This window comes from Zeugodacus cucurbitae, chromosome 2 (assembly GCF_028554725.1).
Source record: "Zeugodacus cucurbitae isolate PBARC_wt_2022May chromosome 2, idZeuCucr1.2, whole genome shotgun sequence".
NCBI lineage: Eukaryota > Metazoa > Arthropoda > Insecta > Diptera > Tephritidae > Zeugodacus > Zeugodacus cucurbitae.
This window is the reverse complement of record NC_071667.1, coordinates 73,861,828-73,881,882: the sequence shown is the minus strand read 5'-3', so window position 1 is coordinate 73,881,882 and position 20,055 is coordinate 73,861,828. Positions and strand designations below refer to the sequence as shown.

The 20,055-nt window shown below is 36.5% G+C and overlaps 1 protein-coding gene across 1 annotated transcript in view; it reads right to left on the bottom strand.

Annotated features, from left to right (window-relative positions):
- LOC128922927 (cadherin-99C-like) overlaps positions 1-20,055 on the bottom strand; it is a 42,046-nt gene that overhangs the window by 7,926 nt on the left and 14,065 nt on the right. Inside the window, exons 2-4 of the mRNA XM_054235328.1 lie at positions 11,585-11,738; positions 2,446-2,624; positions 1,744-1,869 (exon numbers count right to left, since the gene is read on the bottom strand). Coding sequence (XP_054091303.1) covers positions 1,744-1,869; positions 2,446-2,624; positions 11,585-11,633 — 354 coding nt within the window. The 5' untranslated portion in view covers positions 11,634-11,738. The remainder of the gene's footprint in view (positions 1-1,743; positions 1,870-2,445; positions 2,625-11,584; positions 11,739-20,055) is intronic.

Below are 20,055 nucleotides of genomic sequence, written 5' to 3'. Positions count from 1 at the left end.
TGGACTACGCAACTAAAATATGGCAGGCAACTATATAGCTGGCGATTGTAAAGTGGTTGGCCAATTAAGGTCGCCCAACAAGCGGGTGCAAAATTTATGTGTGTGTGTATGCAAAAGTAATCTTCATCTTCATCTTCATTTTTTATCCTATTTCGATCGGTCGAGGTTTAGTCCACTTTTCAGGCAAAACAAATCTTTTTATTCTCATATTGCCTATTGTCATATTAATTTTGTTTTAACCAACCAGAAGCAATATCCAAATAAAAAGTTAGTTTAAAGGTAGAACAAGAGCAGAAAACCAACCCGTTGCATGCAATATGTCATTAAAATCACAAAAATTTAAACTGTCTTCAGAACACAACCCACACAAGCTTTTTTTACAATTTTCATGCATTTTTTGCACTTATACACATATATGATTATGTGCGTAAGCAAAATAATTTTCCAGGGCAATGTACTGTTCAGATAGACGCTTAATAACAGAAAAAACAAAGTATAATTAGAAAAAAAAAACCAGAAGAAAAAACAAAAAGCAATAAAAATGAACTGAAAAGACTTGGCATGTGTAATTTCTGACAGCTGAGACGCTCGCTTTTGAAGTTGTTCGGCTTGCATGTCTGTCAATCTGGCAGCTGTTCCTTGTTGCATGTTGCTAGCACTAATGCAGTTGTGTTTGCAAACACAACAAACTATTAAGAGCCGTGAATTGTTTGTATGTGTTTATATACTTAGTGGATTCAGTAACCGGTTCACTAGTATTTTTTGTATATTTGAGAGTTTCTAATAAGATTTTAAGATAAGCTGTAATTAATGATATAATAGAGGAATTTTTAAGTTTAAAAGATCCAAAAAATATTTCCTTTGCGAAAATTTGAATTCTAAAAATCTAAAACTTAAGTATTGCCTACACTTAGGCGAATTATCAATGAAAATTTAAATGTTGCCTACACCTAGGAGCACTGGTGTCAATATATCAGAAATATTCCTTAGGAAACTGTAGTAAGCCGTAATAAGTATTGAACAATTTGAAAACCAGACACTTTATATAAATCTAAAGCCATCTTATGTTATAATGTATGGTTATAGCTCGTATAAAGTATTCCAAACGAGTTCGTCGCTTAAGTCTTTTGAAATTTCGATTCAATGTCTAACATACTTTTGCGGCACAGTTAACGTCAATATCACAAAACTAACTTGAGAGTAATTTAAAGTCATTCTAGCAACAACAAATTCCAAATGTTTGAGAATTTGTGCGCCATTCTTTTGGCGTTATTTGTATTTCATATTAAAAAGAAGTGTGCGTGGGCGCGAAAAACCAGTTGCGCGCAATGGAAACCACCCACCATGTTGGCTGAGCTGGCTGGTATGCCCTGTGAGCACTGCCTATTGGAGAGAGTGAATGTTGGAGAAGTAACAAATCTGCTGAGGGGGTGGTAATATTGCCTTAGAACTTTAGAAGTATGCACATTTAATTGCTAGAGTTGGCACAATGATTGTATTTTTCAATTCTAGTGAGATCGCAGTGGAGCTGATTTTGTTGTTGTTTGCTTTATTTGGTGGTTAAAAATTTCCGCAGCGCGGAAATGCATTTGTTGCAAGAACGTGGTGAACCAGTGCGCCGACGCAGGTCGCTTCCCGCTAAGCATCTTATCAAGATGGCGGCGACTGCTTGTGGTTTCAAATTAAAGTTAAACATACAAATATGTTTAATGTTCTTCGTAGATTTAATTTTTCTTTTCTTACCTCCGCCACGGTGACCTCATAGGGTGTGTTCATGAAGCGCGGCGCATTGTCGTTGACATCAGATACGCGCACAATAATCGGAATGCTGTGTCGCTTGTTGGTTGCGTTGTGAATCGAACAGGAGACCTGTGGTGCAGCGAAATGAGAGAAAGACAAAAAAGTTAAATATAGAAAAAATTAAAAATAAATAAGTACCAATAAAAGCGCTCAATATTTTTAAAGCTGAGAGAATTGGTCACACACACATACACTAACAAACAATTGAGGCATCCATTTGGTGGGTTGCATACGCGGAAGATGCTCTTAAACATTTGTTAAGCTACATGCCAAATGGGCTAAGTAAAGCAACCATAAGGAACACTACTTTCGGTTTATTAACTAAGCGTTCTACATACTTTGCACATTTTGTGGCGTGCAACTGTAAAATTTCGCCATAAAAAATTTACATTTCACCAAACTAAATCTCACAGCAGGCTTTTTTGCCAGTGCTGTTGCATTTGTTCCTACTTTTTAGCATCCCACAGTTTAGCTGTATGTTATCCACCGCAAGCCGTACGCCTTTAGCGTGCCAAATCGCATGCAGTCACACACATACACTCACTCATATATTTAGACACACACTCTTCACATTTTTAGTTTGCGCTCAGCTTTGTTTTAGTTGCTTGGAGCTTGCAAGCGTGGTCACCTTCGTGCACTACTCACCTGAAAAACAATGTGACTCAGATTCTCCTCATCGCGATCGAGCGGCTGCAGCAGCTGCAATTTCTTGCCGTCCAGCAAGAATGTCGGATTCCCCTTTGGGAAGACTAGATCCAGTGCAATTTCCGTGTGGGGATCACCGTAAATTGGCAACTCCGGCGGCGTGGTTTGTTGACCAATAACTGTAAATACATAAATAAACGATGCAGTAGCAGTTAGTGAACCCAAGAAACAGCGAGAGCAATAATAAAGAATGAAAAGGAAATTGAAAAAAAATTATACTAGAGTGATAAGAATGGTCAGTTTGCGATGCAGATGATTAAATTTAAAAAAAAAATAAGCAGACAACTTTTAGAGATTTTTAAATTTAAAAATAAAGATTTTTATAAAAAAAAAATAGTTTTAAAATTTTGTGTTTAAATGAAAAAGCGTAGCTCCAAATTTGTTTCCATTAAAACGATTTGTTGCAGTTTTCTTAAGGTAATTCGCATGTTAAAGAAATGCTCCTCTATCGAACATAACCTTCAAATATTATATAAAGTATTGTAGCTTAGGAAGTATCTAAAGTGATTTAAACTTATCTCGATAGATGCGTCAGTAGAGTCCATTTATGGATTTCATTAACTCGACTACAGTGCCACTTATAGGCTTTTTAGAAATATAGTATCATGCATCTTTCATTTCATCTTTTTCAACCCATTCAAAAACTTTTAAGTAAAACCCCAATTAATTACCGTTATACACCATTTTATCCCGGATAAGGTATAAAGTTATTTTTAGTTTTTGTTTAATTTTTAAGCCGAGCATTAACGGCTTTTAACGGCGAAAACTGAAACGGCATACTTGCTTAAGTGCCCATACGAGCTTTTGATGGCCAATAAAATGTGCGAGTGCATCGGAAACATTGAGTTATTATTAATTCGGCGGCACGATCTTCCAAATGCGTGCTGTTGCTTTATGGTTCGCAAGTTGTGTGGGGTGCTGTACACACATGCGGAAGTTATTAAAATCTTCACAAATACTTGACTCATGTTGGGCTTTCTTTTAATTTTACAAGTATCGTTTGAGAGAAAACAAGGAACTATTAACGAGTTACTAAGCGTGTTTACTGTTGAGAGAGTTGGTTAATGGGTGTTTCTTTTTTATATTCTGCGATTTGTGGAATTTTTGGTATTTCTTCTAAGACATATGTATGAGGAATAATTTTAACAATGTTTAACAAGAGCACATTCCTAAAGCTCAACGGTGAGTAGAGTGAAATGTCGAAGAAATCAAGAAATAAAAATATTGACATAATACAATTCTAACTTTTCTTTAGTACGAGTGTTTAACTAGAATAGAGAATAGAGTTCAATATATAAGAGTCTTTGAAGAAAATTGTCATGGTATATATTCGAATAATTCTGAGAAAGTTCACAGCCTAATTTAAATATTTTGTTTCCTATCCTAATGGATCTATATTATTAAAATTCCATATCCTTAGGGTGTGTTCTACACTCGCTCGACATGTTGAAGCGTTCTGCTTTAATTTCCCATTACCTGTTAATGTTGCGCTTTATTTCATTTATCAGCTATCTACCGAATTCCTCCTTTACTCCTATAACGAATGTTCGTGCAACTTCCCATTCGTGCCACACAATTATAATCATTATATCAGACACTTAAACTAAAGCTAGAATCACAAGTCGTAACAAGTAGTTAAGCAAAAAAACGAATATACCGCAGAAAACAACAGCAGCAACAATAAAGAAAAAGCCAACGGCATAATACACACACACAATGACAAGCAAAAAGACAGCCGAGCATTAGAACACAATAATATTCGATTGCTAAGAGCAGCAAAGCATTTAAGGTAGCGCTCTGACAGCAGAAAGGAAGCCAAGCTAACAACAACAAGAGCAAAAACAACAAAGCGAGAGATGCAAAAGAAAAAGGAAACACCGACGACGGTGAGCGCTGCCGCCGTTGTGGCAGGAAGAGATTTGCCCGCGTTTGGTGCCGCCGGAAAGTGGTGTATGAAAAACCAGCAACAACAATAGTAAAATGTGTATAAAAATGCATGAAATAAGAAATTGTGGCACTGAATACTAAAGAGCAAATGAAGAGGATACATGCAACTTGCCTCATACAACATGTAAAATATGTTGCACGCTTATTGTTGCGGCTGTTGCACTTTTTGTTGCAGACACAATTGTTTTTGCTTTGATTCAACTCGGCTCATTGCTTTACTTCGCTCCGATGTAAATGTTGCACTTGGTTTGCGCATAGGGCGCATTTGTGTGGCAAGAACAGCGACGGTAGCCGCAGTAACTTGTGAAACACCGGTGATGCAACAGGCGCAGCAACTATAATTACCAGCAGAAAATGGCAGAATAAAATAAAATGCAACGGACGGACGGCAATGGGCAGCCAGTCTATTGTACAGTGCAAGGGCGGTCCCAACATTCTAACAAAACGTTAGCAGCCGTAACTGTCTTAGGGAATGACGGCCGCAATCTGAAAGCTGTGTCCACTTGTATGTGTGTGTGTGTGTGATGCCGCAAAGATTATTATTTTGTGTTGCATGCTGCCGTCAAGCCGACATTGGTTGCTGTTTGTTGGTCGCAAGATGCTAAGATTTTTTGCTGCCGCATGCTCATGATTTCATGTTGCACTTGCCACGTTTGTGTTGCACAATTCATTTAATACAATTACGCGACGAGTTGTGTTTCCGTTGATGGAAATTTAGCTGCTTCGCTGCGTTGTTCCGGCGGTAGCTCGCCGAGTAGAGTGTATATTTATGTCTGTGGCTAGTATAAAATCAAATTTGAATGCTTTGGTGTGATGGACGTTGAGACAGTTTTATGAAGCGAAAATCGCAGCAAAAGGCAAACACAACACAGACACATACATACACGAATGATAATTGTAAGTTGTTATTATGCAGCTTTATTGTATTGTGCACTTGATTATTTGTAGCATGCTGCAGGAAATATGAATGCCAGCAGGCTGGAATGCATACAACATGTCATTATTCAGCATATATGTATATGTATATATGTATATGGCATGTATGCTATTTTCATATACTTGCCACACCAGCATATACACACATTGCAACATACATTTCCAGTTGCATACATTTCACACGCCGAAGCGTCCAAGTACTTACTTACTTATAATCAAAAAGTGTTCGCACAAATGTTCCAAGTGCAATATATCCTTTGTTGGAGCTGCCAGCAAGCTGAGACGGTGTATATTAAATGCGACATAACTATTTTATCGCCATCGTTGCCCATTCCTTGTATTTAAAACATACAAACACATACACATACTTACATATGTATATACATCGTGTGTATTTAGAACTTGCAACACACTGTTGGAAGCAAGTTGCATCACCATCATCTTACGTGGCAACTTAAATTACGCCACAGATCTTAAATTAACAATCTTAATGAAAGCTTGCCAGCAACATGATTCGAGGGGTAGTGCATCGTTGGTAGCAAGTGTTGCAAATGATATTTAGTTTAAATACGAAAGTAATGGTTGGTGCTTGGCGATGGAGCAAAATTGTAGCAATTCGAATAATTGTTGTTGTGCACGTGGGTAGGGGGATTGAAATATTATTTATTGATTTATATTATTACTTTATATTAAATAAACAAAGCTTCGATGAAAGCTCAGTAAACTATAGGGAAAGCACATAAGCTACAATGAAAGCTCAATGAAACACAACCAAAGCTTAATAAGTTATAATGAAACTAAAACTATAGAAATTATAATAAAAGTTCAGTGAAATGAAATGAAAGCTCAATAAAACGCTATGGAAGTTTAATAAAATGTATTGAAAGCTCACCAAACTAAAACAAAAGTTCGAAAAGCCAAGTTGAGGTCGCAAAATTGAAATAAACAACGATACAGCATCCAAAATAGGACTAATTTAGAAAGATTGATTAAGAGCCTTAATAACCTGTTTGTAAGAATAAAGTGAATATATGTATATGAAGCACATTTTACAATGGAGAACGGACAAATTATCATTGTTTCTAATTACGTCCATGGTATTTAATAAGCTGCACTGGCAAAACTGAAGATGTATGGCGTCACTTAGTAAAACTCAGAACATCTTCAGTTCGATATAACTCTCATGGACGAAATTTTATAAAAAAAGGGGAACAAAAACTACTACGATAAAACTGCGCAAGACATAACGCATGAAATAGTAAACGTACACAGAACCCTGTGGTGAGACAACGGAAATATTTATATCTCTTCGACTGACACATTATGCATGCTCATGCGTGAGATGAATTGCATTCAAAAGATCACTACCGCTGCCGAAGCAATTACGGTGATATGCAACTTTTTAGTTTTAAATTTAACTCTTACTTAATTTTCATTACTATGACACTGGTGCAACATACAACGCCGGCAATCGACGGTAGAACAATTAAGCTCAACGAACTATAAGAAGACAGCGCGAGTGGACGGTGAGGACAGTAACTTGGCTGCCCAACCGAGAGCCGGCTCTGGAGAGTCGGGCGCTGATTCGCAGCTTAGCAAGGCAGAGTACAACTTGACATGTATCTTGCGCGCGAAAGCGCCTAATGACAATGACGTTAGCAAAAAGTAATGGTAGAACAAACGGTGGCGTCTCCACACCGATGGCGGTCGCTGCAGTAAGGTACGGCTGCCAGCGCGGTACTCATTAACTGACACTTCGTAGTTTGCATTTTTAATAAGAACCTACAAGAAATGATGCCGTGGAAGGCCCCTGTGCTTTGTGTTGGGGCTCCGGAACATTTGTTGTCTGGCGAAAGAGAGTTGTCTGCTCAATAAACAGTTTTGCAGGCGTCATAAATTAGTGATCACTCGCCGCTCAACTAAGAACTTATGGGTGTGGGCGCATTCGGACGATTTTTATGGCACTCGACAGACCAACGTTCAGATGGGTTAGCCTTTGTGTCGGGAGTGAAAGTTTTTTCCAATTTTTTTGATTCCACTGTAAGATTTTTTGCGGAAGAATATTTAAAAGTAAAACTATTGACTGACAAACTTTGAAAATGCAGTAAAATTCTGGTGCGCGTCTTCGATGAACATGAACCTAGAAGTATATAAAATATACGTTGCCTACATTTAGGATACGGTACCAGATACCAATTACTTACAACGCACCAACAAATTGCAACTTTATATCAAAATCATTGCAATTATTCGCAACCGCCAACAATTTTGTATTTCAGAGGTTCACATCGAACTCTTGGCACTTTGGAATGCCTTATTTATGCATTTCGCCGATACTTGCAGTATATTTGTGTACATGGAGACAAAGTAATTGTCTGATTGTAACCCAAGTCACTTCACCATTTACTGCAATAATAATATCTGTGCCGTCACACCCGTTCGACTCGCTGGTGCACTTTGTGTAATTTAATGCGGCACATTCGTTGTAACTGCAACGCATGGAGTTCACTTTCATGTTCAGTAGTCCGCGAGGAGTGTGTGCAACCAGGACACTGTTGCCGGCGACGAGCAACGCATATTTATGGGCGCACCAAATGACAATGTCAGCGCACAAAGGAACCGAGAAACGAAGACAATATATCGAACATTATTTATTACATGAACATTTGTGGAAACTTGGTTTAACTTATATTATAGAGGTGTAGTGTAGAAATCTCCTTAGTATTTTTTTTTTAATTTGCGGTTCAAGCAACCTTATCTACATCTTTCATTGGGAATCTCTCTATTTACATATTTACAACTTCAACTAATATGAAAGTGCCAGCCAACAAGGCGATAAGTAAATAGCGAATCCAATAATATAAGCGAAAAGTGAAAAATGGTATCAATTTCCCGTTGCAAACAATGAAAAAGTAAATACCTCCCAGTTTGTGGCGCGTTTGCTTAAAGTAGCTCGCGGCAGCGAATGCGGCGTGGAGCGCCAATATGAGTCGAGAGAGGGATGCCAAAGCAATTTTCACGTAACTAACTAAATGCAGAAGGGGAAATATAAGGATATGTAGAAATATAGTTGTATGTGTTTGTTGCTGCTGCAAATGGCAATCGCAGTGTTTATCGTTTATCGCAATTGTTTTCGCTTGCAACAAACAGCTATTACTATATGGCACGGGTACTGATGGTAGTATCATATGCAGAGCAACAACAACATGTGCGTATTTATATATGTAGGGTAATGTATGTTTATGTATGAATGTGTGTGTGTTTGTTGGTAAACCCTGTAAAAGCAATTTTTAATTTAACAGCAATCACGCCAATATTTTTCATTTCATCGCCGATGGCTTATTCAATTTTCCATTGTAATGGCCAAAGAGGAAGACAACATGAAAATGGAAAGACGCAATGCGAATAACAGCGCTGCACATATGTACTGTAATGCTGGGTGTCCATATGTGTATTTGTGTGTGGAGGCGCAGATATGTATGTAACTAATACTTGTAATAAATTTGAAGATCTCAACGCTGATGCGTTGGTTTGGCATAGCTGCTGCTATGACTTTGTATACCTGTGAGCAGCATTTTTCTGTTATTGTTGTTGTTGATTGATTTTGTCGATATCTACTTGTAGCACTCAACAATGGCATAACAATCAAAGTATTGTTTAAAAACGATTTCTCTTTGTTAATAAAACCGACAAACCGCAAATGTTTGGTGTTGTGCGCCAAACAAAAACATCAAAAAATACAACAAAAAGTTAAGAAAAGGACTTGAATAGCGAGGAAGCAGCTGGGCACCGTGGTTTAGTTTGGGTGAACGAAAGTGAGTTGCGTGGAATTTTGAGAAAATGTTATATTCTTTCATTTCATTTTGAGAATCGAAAGTCTTTTTAAGAATCTAATATTTTATTCACACTATACATGGTGTGCGACTTTGCTAAAAATAGCTTATTATTGAACGACGCGCCTAATTGTAACCAATATTTTGCAGAAAACTGTCCGTATAAAATTATAAATAAGTAAAAATTTATGACGTCTTTGTGTTAATTTGTATTTTTTTTGTTGAGCTTATTTCTTGTTATTAGCGCTCTCAAAAAATCTGGTTTCCAAATATTCTCTATTACTTCAAATATAAAAATATCAAAGAATTCTACACAAAACTATATACACAAAACACTGTGCCACAGAACTACAAAAGCCACATCTTCAATTGGCAAGTAAAATAGCTGCAGGATATGACAGCATCAACCACAAAGACTCGCCAAGAGAATGAAGAAGCGCAGAAAAAGCGAAGAGACATAATACTTTGACTAGATGCGTTTAATGAGTTTTATTTCTATGTGCTTTCAACTGCCACAATGAAGTGGCAGGCGCATAAAAGTAAATTGCACTGCTTTTGATATCGCAACACAATCGCTACAGTGAAACAAACAACAACAATGAACAGTCAGAACACTTTAATAATAGTGCTAGCAGTGGCACGCACATAATCTACAACATACAAGACATACTTGGAACCTACAACACTTGGCCACTTGCAACACGAGATGCAGACGATAAACAACACAAAGAAGGTGATGTGATTGTGTGTGAGCAGAAGAAGAATACTTATGAGCGCAGCCATTAGCGTGTGTTTGTATGTTAGCAATTGCGGCGAATTGGTAGACGCCTTTAAATGGCGTCACGTGCAACTTAATGTACCTGCCTCTATTTTTGTTGTTCCAATATCGCCAAGAACTAGCAACGCGTCATCATCAGCGTATATAAACATTTATGTTGCCATATTTTTGCATCGCTTTTATGCATTCGCTTTGTTATTATTGTAATTTTTGTTGTTGTTTTACTTGTTGAAATAGCCATGAAACTGATTCATTTATTGGCAGCCAAATATAGTGGCAAGGCGACTACGCCAACTCAACAACTAATTTCAAGACGAAGTAGTAACTGCTGCTTTTGTTTTTGTTGTTGCTGCAGCATGTTGCAAATTGCATATGTGCTTTAAGTTCATTTTTTGCAGTGCGAAATTGCTCCAGTTGCAATGGCTGCATTGATTTTGTGCGATAATATTTGCGGCGGCCCTTCGCTGTGCGTCCGCCAGGGCGTATACTTCACATTTTTTTTCGATTAACAAAAGACCTAGGTTAAAGAGTTATACTCTCGTTGATGGAAAATTATACACCTTTTACGATTATGTATTTGATTATGACTATTATGAAAAGTGTTGTTTGACCACAGCTTGCCACTAAGTAAATCGCACAAGTACTTGCAACATACGAGTGGTTAAGTGCAAGTTGTTGCCGTGGATTGTGGCAGATATCGACCCACACATGCATTATATTGCAATGCCACTTTGATGATGCTTGTTAGCCCTACGAAAAAAAAAGGTGCCATGTGTTTGCATATATATTGATGGGATCAGGCGATAAAGGAAAGTAATTCGAAAAAAGCAGAAACTCAGCCATAAAACAAGCAAACGATTTATAAATATTTGTTAGCTGGTTAGTTATTATATGCAAGCCGTATCTGCACTGTCTAGTCAGTCAAGTGATGAAGAAAAATGGCAGTCATTTAATTATATTACTAGGGGAAGTCGCCTCATATAGGCGGTGCAGCGCAGCAAGCTGTGGTATGCAAAAATGTTGTTGTTATGCTGCTGGTGGGTAGCATTCGCTGGTAAATTTAATTAACCCTGCAAATCGCTAGAAATAAATAAAGGTGTAGCGTATATATGCTGGTGAAAACCTGAATTAACATATAGTCCTGTCTTTATTTTTAGGTATCACACAACTGCAGTGGGCTTCTGCTTTCTCAGATTTTAATGACTGGCCTACAAAGCTGATTGCAATCAATAATTTTAGATAAATGTGCGAAATGGTCACTACAATTAAGCTGACGATGTGCAAATATAGAAATCAAAGGTGTAATTAAGTTTTTAATGAAAAGGAAAAGTGAGCCTTTTTATAGTTAGGTAGAAAGCATTTTTCAAATGGCCTAAATACCAGGAAATAATTAAGGAAAGCTTAGAAAAAGGTTAGGGAATATTTTTTTATTGGAAACTTTAATATTTAGGTGATTTATCTATCTGTGTTATTTATCTAAAGTCCATATTAGTTTCTATATATATTATCTAAAATTATTTTAGTAGAATAACTTGAACGTTTTGTATTTTTATTTAAATTTTTATTAGTGTAAAGTTCTACTTACAATCGCCGCGACTATCTTCAATATCCAATATAACATTTGTTTGTCCCATTTCGCAAAGCTGTGATTTGAACTGAGAAGCAGCAATAAAAATAGCGAGCGCGCAGTGCTTGCTGCTGCACTTCGATGAGAAATGTATGGCGTTAACATTGTGTGGCTAAAATTTAAAAGAAAATAAAAAAAAAAATAATTTATAAATAATGAAATTATGTTAAATTAAAAATATAATTTATTATAACTAAAGTTTGCACAGGAAATAATCAAATAATATTAATCGAATTGAAATGTGTACGGTAAAAGAAGAGAAATGTTCCGGCAGAAAATTTTAAAAATAATACATTTTTCTTCGTATATGTCAAATTTGATTGATCTAATATGGTAAAGTCCCTACTAAATATATTTTTAGAGTCTTCAAATAAGAAAGATATGTTTTAATGCTATGCTTTCGGCTACTTGAATGAAGTAAATACACCAAATGTGAAAAAGTTTTCAAAAAATCATATTTTCCATTAAAAAATTTTTATTTTCTAAAAATGTTCTTTTAACTAATTTATTACTTTATTTAATTTATATTATCATTTTTATATCAACCAGTTTACAATATGAGAAAGTTCACGCCTTGAAAATTCTTGCCCTAGAAAATACACAAAGAATATTAAAAAAAATTTGTATATCTGTCTAGTGATTATTTATTTTCATATGCTTTCAAGGACAATACAATCGCCACTTAATGGTGGTTGTGATTCGTGAGAATTTTCAAGTACAAATCGTTGAAATAAATCGCTATACACATATATTGTTATGTTTCTAACTGACATAGTGCATATCTATACCATTGGCTTGTATTTGAAAATAAAGTATTTTTTGCCTTTTGGGTTTACTTGAATAATCTATAAGACACAATTGAAAAAATTAATAAAAAATAATTAAATTATAAAAAGTCTCGCTTATTAACAGGCGTTTTTATGATTCTCTTTAACTTCGAACCATTTCTATAGGCTACATTCACTTCCAACTATAGTTCAGAACAAATACTTTTTCAGCACCCTGTATTTAAACGTTTTTATATCTGTACCTTTAAATTTTGTGTTTTTATTGTTTTAAAATTTTTCATATAAATGTTCTTTGCTTTTGTTTTGTTGTTATTTTTGGCATTATTTTTTTTTTTTTTTTCAATATTCCACTGCACTTTTGCTCTTCAACTTATGATCTAGCGATTATACAGCAAATCGTTATTGCCAGCCACTTTGCATTTCGCATTAATGCAACTTCACCCATGAAACGGTGAATTCAAAGGCATTTTTTGCGCTGTTCTTTGCTTAAGCTGTTGTTGTTGCATTGCTAATCGTTAATGCCACTCAGCGCGAGCATTGTAATGCCAACGCTGTTCTTTGCTATTACTTGCTGTTGTTGTTGCTATGTGTGTTATTGTTAATGTTTTTGTAAGCCTTTGCTCTGCAAAATGTTATTTGTATTCAAAGATATGCCACACACCGAATATGGTCAAGAGTGGCAACCCATTTTGGGTGCATAAATACGATTGTGCTGCATAACCGGAGAGTGATACAATGTTGTGACAACAAAATAGCAACAAAATAATAGTGGTATAAATTTAAGAATCTATAAAAAATGTGGAGGAATGTGTGTGTCGGCGTATAAAGGCTTCAATATTTACTATATCCGGCCGGCTTGTGACCAAAAATCGGGGGAAAATAGCGCAGCGTTTTTGATTGTCAGGGTCACGCCGTTCAATACTCGTTTTTGCAAATGTCACCTTAAATAAATAAACTGTTTCATTGATAGGGAGCGATTGTGAGGTCGAGGTGAGAAAAAGAGCACCCAGAGTGAAACTAGTGAATTTAGGATCAGCCAAGGACTAGTACCTCGTAACATAGAAGCTCATAACTTTAAACGAGGTTTCTGTTGTAAAATTATAGGTTTCCTTCACTGGAAGACACGCTTCTCACATTCTTATACATACAAACATCGTATGAATTAAGACCCGGTGCACCAGAGGATCCTTAGTTTATGAGTGTATGAACATAAATCAAAAAGAAAAAGCATTACAATAGCAACAAAGTGCAAAGAAAGCAGCACAGAGGTTGCCACAAATACAATGTTGCTGCTGCAGTGTGCATTTACCATCGCAATTACGGTATCTGCTGTAAAATCAAGCGCAAACAGCTGAAATGCGCCAGCAGAGTTAGGGAGCACAGTTAGAGAGGAGTATGAAATAAACAAAAACAATAACAAATAACACTAACAACAATTTAAGACAATGAAAGGTAAGCCGACGAGTGGCGGATGTTGGATAAACTGTGGCAGCGCACACGGCAGCAAATGCTACCACATACAAAAACAACAATCACAAAAACAATAAAAGCAGCAAAAAAGATGCCAGAACTAACAAGCATGTGCAACAAAAGTGGCACAAAAATGAAGGGCGCGAGACACAACAAATGCGGCATCCTGTCTTGGCCGACAGCCGCCGCCGCCGCAGAGCGCATCCCGCCATCATTGCCACTGTTTCGCTTACTGTTACTTGCTTTTCGACTGCATTTCCTTTTGGCAACGATTCGCACGTGTAACACAACAGAGTAAAAGCGCGCATAACGGTTTACCAGGGGCTCCACTGGCTGCTGCATTGCCACTGTGACGCTCTAAGTGATGTTGTTGTTGGTGTTGTCGGTGGCTTGACTGCTGTCTACTGCACCTGACCAATTGACACTCACTCGTGCAACTGAGCACGCCGTTACATGTTGCATGTACGTCCTGTCAGCTCCATCATCATCATCAGCGGCAAGAAAGAGTAAATGGTGAAAGAAAGCAAACTGAAGCTGCTTGGCGACAGCGAGAATATCAGAGAAAAGAGAGATGGAGTAAGAAATAACCAAATTGGGAACAAAACGTGGCTGACGCGCAGAAAGTTGCAGCTGGCGCTGTTGCTGTTACGAAGACATTCACCGTCGCTGCTGGCGATGTGTGTCAAGCGGCATGCAACACGCAATGCGCACAAACGAGTTACAGCGCGATAAAGTTGCACTTAGATTGAAATCTTAGAATTGCAGATTTAATTTAATCGTTGGCGTAAAATGTTTAGAAAGTATTAAGTATGGAGTATAAGCTGACATATATACATTTGTGTGAGTGTGTTTTTCAGTAGCGTAAAGTAGGAATATTCTTTGTCTAATTGGTTTATAATTTGAGAACGGTTAGAAATAGATTGGATTCTTTGGGCTACCGCTTCAAAAGTTAGAGAGGATACTGGTTTTTTGTCAGAAAGAAATATTTTCAAAGATTTTTGTATTTAACTTGTTTTTCAAAAAAATTCTCAAAAATATAATAAAATCGTAAATAATTTTAACTAGGTCACAATAATTCCAAATTTTGTTTAAATTATAATAATGTTAAAAATAATTCCCGCAAACGAAGTGTATCTCAACCAAAGGTTCTACCATTTAGCCATTTTATTTTTTGATCAGATTTTTTGGTTTGTAAAATCGCGCATTTAATTCTATACCGTTGTGCCACTTCTGCTGTTCAAAGTTGGCTCATGAAAAGTTGCACGTAACACCGGCGTGCGGTTGGCTTCCCGTTGCAATATCTCAGCGCAAGCAAAGCCAAAGGGCAGACACTTACCGTGTGAGAGCAAAAGAAGATAGTTTGAGTATATATTTTTGTTGTTGTTATTTTTGCTAAAGTTCTACAGTTGCAGCATTTTGGCTTGTAATTAAATGCTGCGGACTGTTAAAAATTATTTAACATTTTGGAGGCGAATAAGTGAAATATATTGAAGATAATGGAGAAAGAAAATTTGTATTGCTTTATGAGGCGGCGTTGCAAATGTGTGCGTGCAAGCTGCAATTATTTGACACGAAGAAAGAATGCGGAAAATAGAATTAATAGAATGAAATTGGTGTTGGGATGGAACAAAATGAGAGAGAGCTGCATGCATAGCCTTGACAACATTTGTTGAAATTTTTTTGTTTATTAGCTATAAAGATGTCACTTATAGCTGGCAACTACGAAAATTTCCAGGTGTTGAAGCTCCGCTCTTTAACAAGTAGTACAGTTATTCAATACAACAAACGTGCTAGCAACTGTTCGCTAAGTTATACAAACTTGTTGAAGTTGTTGTTCGCAGTGTAACTCAGTGAATTTATTAGCGAATCGGTTATTTAGGTGGCAGGCAACAAGTGCCGCTTGACAATCTTTCTCTGTCTTCTCCTTTCTTTCATATATTTTGCGCTTCTAATGCTTGCAACACACGTTAGCTTTCAGTTAACTGTTTTGTTGTTAATATTTTCCTCTGTTCTTGGTCAACATTTGAAAGCGCAGCCTATGTGTTTGGAGAATTTATTTCATGCCACAAACTGCCTACTCGGCAATATACTTGCAACCGCGGACTTATCAGTTAGACTTTCTTTCCATTTTGGCATTGTTGTTGTTTTCCTAAGTTACTTCACTCAGTGCAGAGCACATGCCATCATTACGGCTGCTGTTGTCTGTATGTATTTTTATTGAGGCTTGGTTTGCGCGCAGCCCGTGATGTGTCAGTTTTGGCTGATTCTTGTTTTCTTTATTAGCTTCCCTTCTCTTCATTCAGTTTCTTATATTTTCTTCATCATTAACGCCTAATTGGTGCATTAGTGTCATCAACGCTTATAATTTAGCCGTGGTCGGTTACATTTTTTCGGTGCTGATGACATCACTGGCACACTTTTATTGATCATGTGCCGTTATTTCTTTGAATCAGGCAACTGATGTTGGAATCAAGTTCGAAGCAACAGCTCAGTGGTTCAAGATGTCAATTAAGTATGTGACTTGGACAATGTATAGTAAAATTACTTTATGCGCCTAAATGTAGGCAATGTTATATTTCTTTCTGCTCTATTTTCTTTAAAATATGTAAAATGACATTCCAAAAATTAAACTTTTCTATTCCATGACATAACATAGCATGATATTGAATAACTTAAATTAATATAACTTAGTATAATTCCATTTTTGCTACTTGGTAACTTTGACAATAATTTAAAAATTAGACTTGACATTGCTATTTATTAATTGGGAGTAGTTTTTATAGGTACTACTAAAACAATGATTTGAAAGGCAACCGCAAAGGTATTTCAGATTTTTAAAAATATATATTTCATATATACTCTATATTTGTAATCACACCGCTTCGACCTACTTCAACCAGTTCTATTTATGCGAGAAAATAAATCTTGAGAAAATTCATTTTTCCTCAAAACAAATCCACCAGTTCTAGCGGCAACAAAAAACCTCTGTGCAATCATTTCACACCGCTCATTATTAGTTAATTCAGTGGTGAGCAATATTAATGAAGCGTTACTGCAACAAAATCGTAACACCCCATATTATCCAACGAAATGCTTTTTGCAGCACCAAAGGCACAACAGAACATAGAATATAGCAGCTACTTGCAACAACACCCGGAAACGGTGTCCAAAGAACTCATTGTTAACATCAAAATAATAAGATTAAGCATCTTGAGGGATTATTATTGCAGTAGCAGCAGCAACAATAACAACAAACAGCAAGAATAACATGCCAGCAGCGAGTAGACAGAACAACAGCAGCAACAATATCTACACCAACATTAGCAACAATAATAATAAAGCGCAGAATTTCTGTTGCAACATATTTGCGGGACACAAAAAAAAAATTGCAGAAAAAAATAACAAACAAAACAAAAAATACGAAATAATACAAGAACAACATGAAATGTAGTGTAGACAACAACAATAGCAAGCAACGCTTTTGAGCCACAGAATGCACTCGCATTCTTTGTAATTGAACCTTAACGAGAACAACTCAACTCAACTCGACAACTACAAAAACTCATTGCACCGAAGTGAACTGAACTTTGCAAAGAGTAAACGAAGTAACCATGCGGGCGTTGGAGGCTGCAGCATTGTGGCAGCTGGAATGCAATCATAATATAACGGGCCATAATCAGCCGGGAACCAAGAGCCAGTCAGCAAGACAGTGAAGCAGTCAGTTAGCAACTTGCAACAACACAGCGACTGCCAGTAAATAGTGCAACAATGTGTAATAACAACAAAAAATGGAGTTTGAAATATAGAAAATTGCAAGCGGGCAAAAAAATTTAAGCAACAACAACAGCAGCTATGAACTGAAAAAATAAATTGTGTGAGGCAATGCAAACTCCGCCCGATGTCTTACAGCTTCCATGGTCCGCTACATTTCGGCTTTGGCGTGAGCTCAGCATTTTTGCACAACAACTGCAGGCTAACAACATTACACTACCGGAGCCTCCCTCCGCCTACAGGGTTCTGAATTTGAATCGTATTTTTATAAAAAAAATATTTTTTTTTTTTAAATAATACGAAGTTTCCAGAGTGTCAAGGATAATATCTACTATTGATAAATATTTTTTCTATGAAAAAAATCGAATAATAGTCTAATAGGATTGGTTTGAGATCATTTTGAAAGCAAAATATTTGAAAAAAGTCTTATTATTCATTCGATATATCAAATAAAACCTGACCAAGGACCAAAAAGTCATATTTCTGCTATAAGTTTTGAAGCTATCTGAATATTTTATAACATTTTTCAGCGTTCTAAATGAGAGAAACTAAATATTACTGTAAATTATATATAGTCAATATAATCTCAAACTCATAGTTTAGCTTTAAATCTAAGGAAAGACTTCATTCCGTTTGAAAAACTAAATTTTAACATTTTATACCGTTTGCAGCGGAATTTGCTTAACCTTTACAAATAATTATTTACTATTTGGGTCGCTTATAATCGAATTTAATCACTAGATGATTTGTGCCGCGCTAGGGAACCTTCGTCTAGTATGCCAACAAATTTACCACGCGTATTATAGTATATGTTATATAATATTTCGTAAAGCAAAACTGAGATAATATAATAACAAACGCCTTAAAGCTTAAAAAATTAACTTTGACGCGGCTAATTAAATTATAATTGAAATTTCAATTTCACGCATTACCAGAAATATAATGAGCCATGAAGGTCTGCTAACCATGTAATTGGCGGCATATACAGCACTGGTGTGTGGCATATACAACAACTACATACATGAATTACAACAAACAAACAAACACCGTTTGTGGTTCATTTGCGATGTCAGTGACAGCTGTGGCAATTGAAAGTTGTTTTGCCGCTTGGTTTGTGATAAACAGCTGAATGTCTGCAGTTGAAGGCCAATGTGACCTGACACTCAAACAACTTGTCATTGGATGTTGCGAAAAATAAAAAACCCGGCATACAAAAGACTTAAGCGACAAACTTCATGCAAAATATTACATAGAATTTAAGTTCATTAAAAATTGCTTAACTTTGCACTTTTCATTTTGCTCGTTCGAACTCCATTTAGTGCCAGACTGACTGATGTACCGAAGATGCCAAACGGTTAATTAATAGTAAATAGCTGCTTTTGCGGCGCTTCAATGTTACGACAGACATGCAGACGATTCTAAAAAATTCGCTATGCAACAAATGAAAAATGAAGAATGTTGTGGTAAAGGCGCTTCGTTGTCGGAAAAACAACATTTCTAGCATGTAACAAAGCGGCATGTGCTTGGCTCTTTGAGGCATCACCTATTTATTTGTTTACTTTTTGTTGTTTTGGTTTATACGTTCGTGTCACTTCGTTTTGCTGCATGCATAAATAATCACGCTGTCTCTCCAGTGCAGCAAAGGAATATAACAAGAAATAGCAAAATAATAGAAGAAGGCTTAGCTGACAACAACATTAACCCCCAACGGGTAGCTAAAGTTTGATTAAAAGTGATGTTTGATTAAACAAAATTTAACATGGCAGACAGAGAACAATAAACAATTTTTTAAACAATAATAATGGTGCGCCCAGGTCTTAAAGGAGTTTTTTCGAAATATTTTCGAGAAGGGATTCACTTAAAGAATATTTTTATAGAAGAAATATATTAGCTCTGTCCTAATATAATAAAGTTTTATTCCTATAGTGCCAACCAATGGTTTTGATTTTGACAACAAAACTCCAACAATAACAAAGTGCATCAAGTTAAAGTTCAAGTTACTGTCTACCACTGCCTCGCGATCGTTCGTGTAATCCCACTACACAATTTGGTTCGTGTGATGCGACTTCGCTTTAAAGCTGTTTACCTACTTTTCGCTGGGTTCGGTGTCAAAAGCCGAAACGAGTGTGGCAACTACGTCGCATACAATTGCTTGTTGCAGCAAGCCAATAGAAAAAAACAACAAAAAAAGCATGTTTCTCATATTTTAATAGGTTTTCAACATTCCCAACTAAGCAGATGCGCCAATATGCATTAGGAGCTTCTTCCACCAGCACCAGCACAGCACTCCTTCGGCAATGACGTTGTCACGCGGCAACAAATGTTGCACATTAATTCAACTAAATATTCGCATGCAACGGCGATCATCTCCAACTCACCAATGCTATATGCATTGGCTTA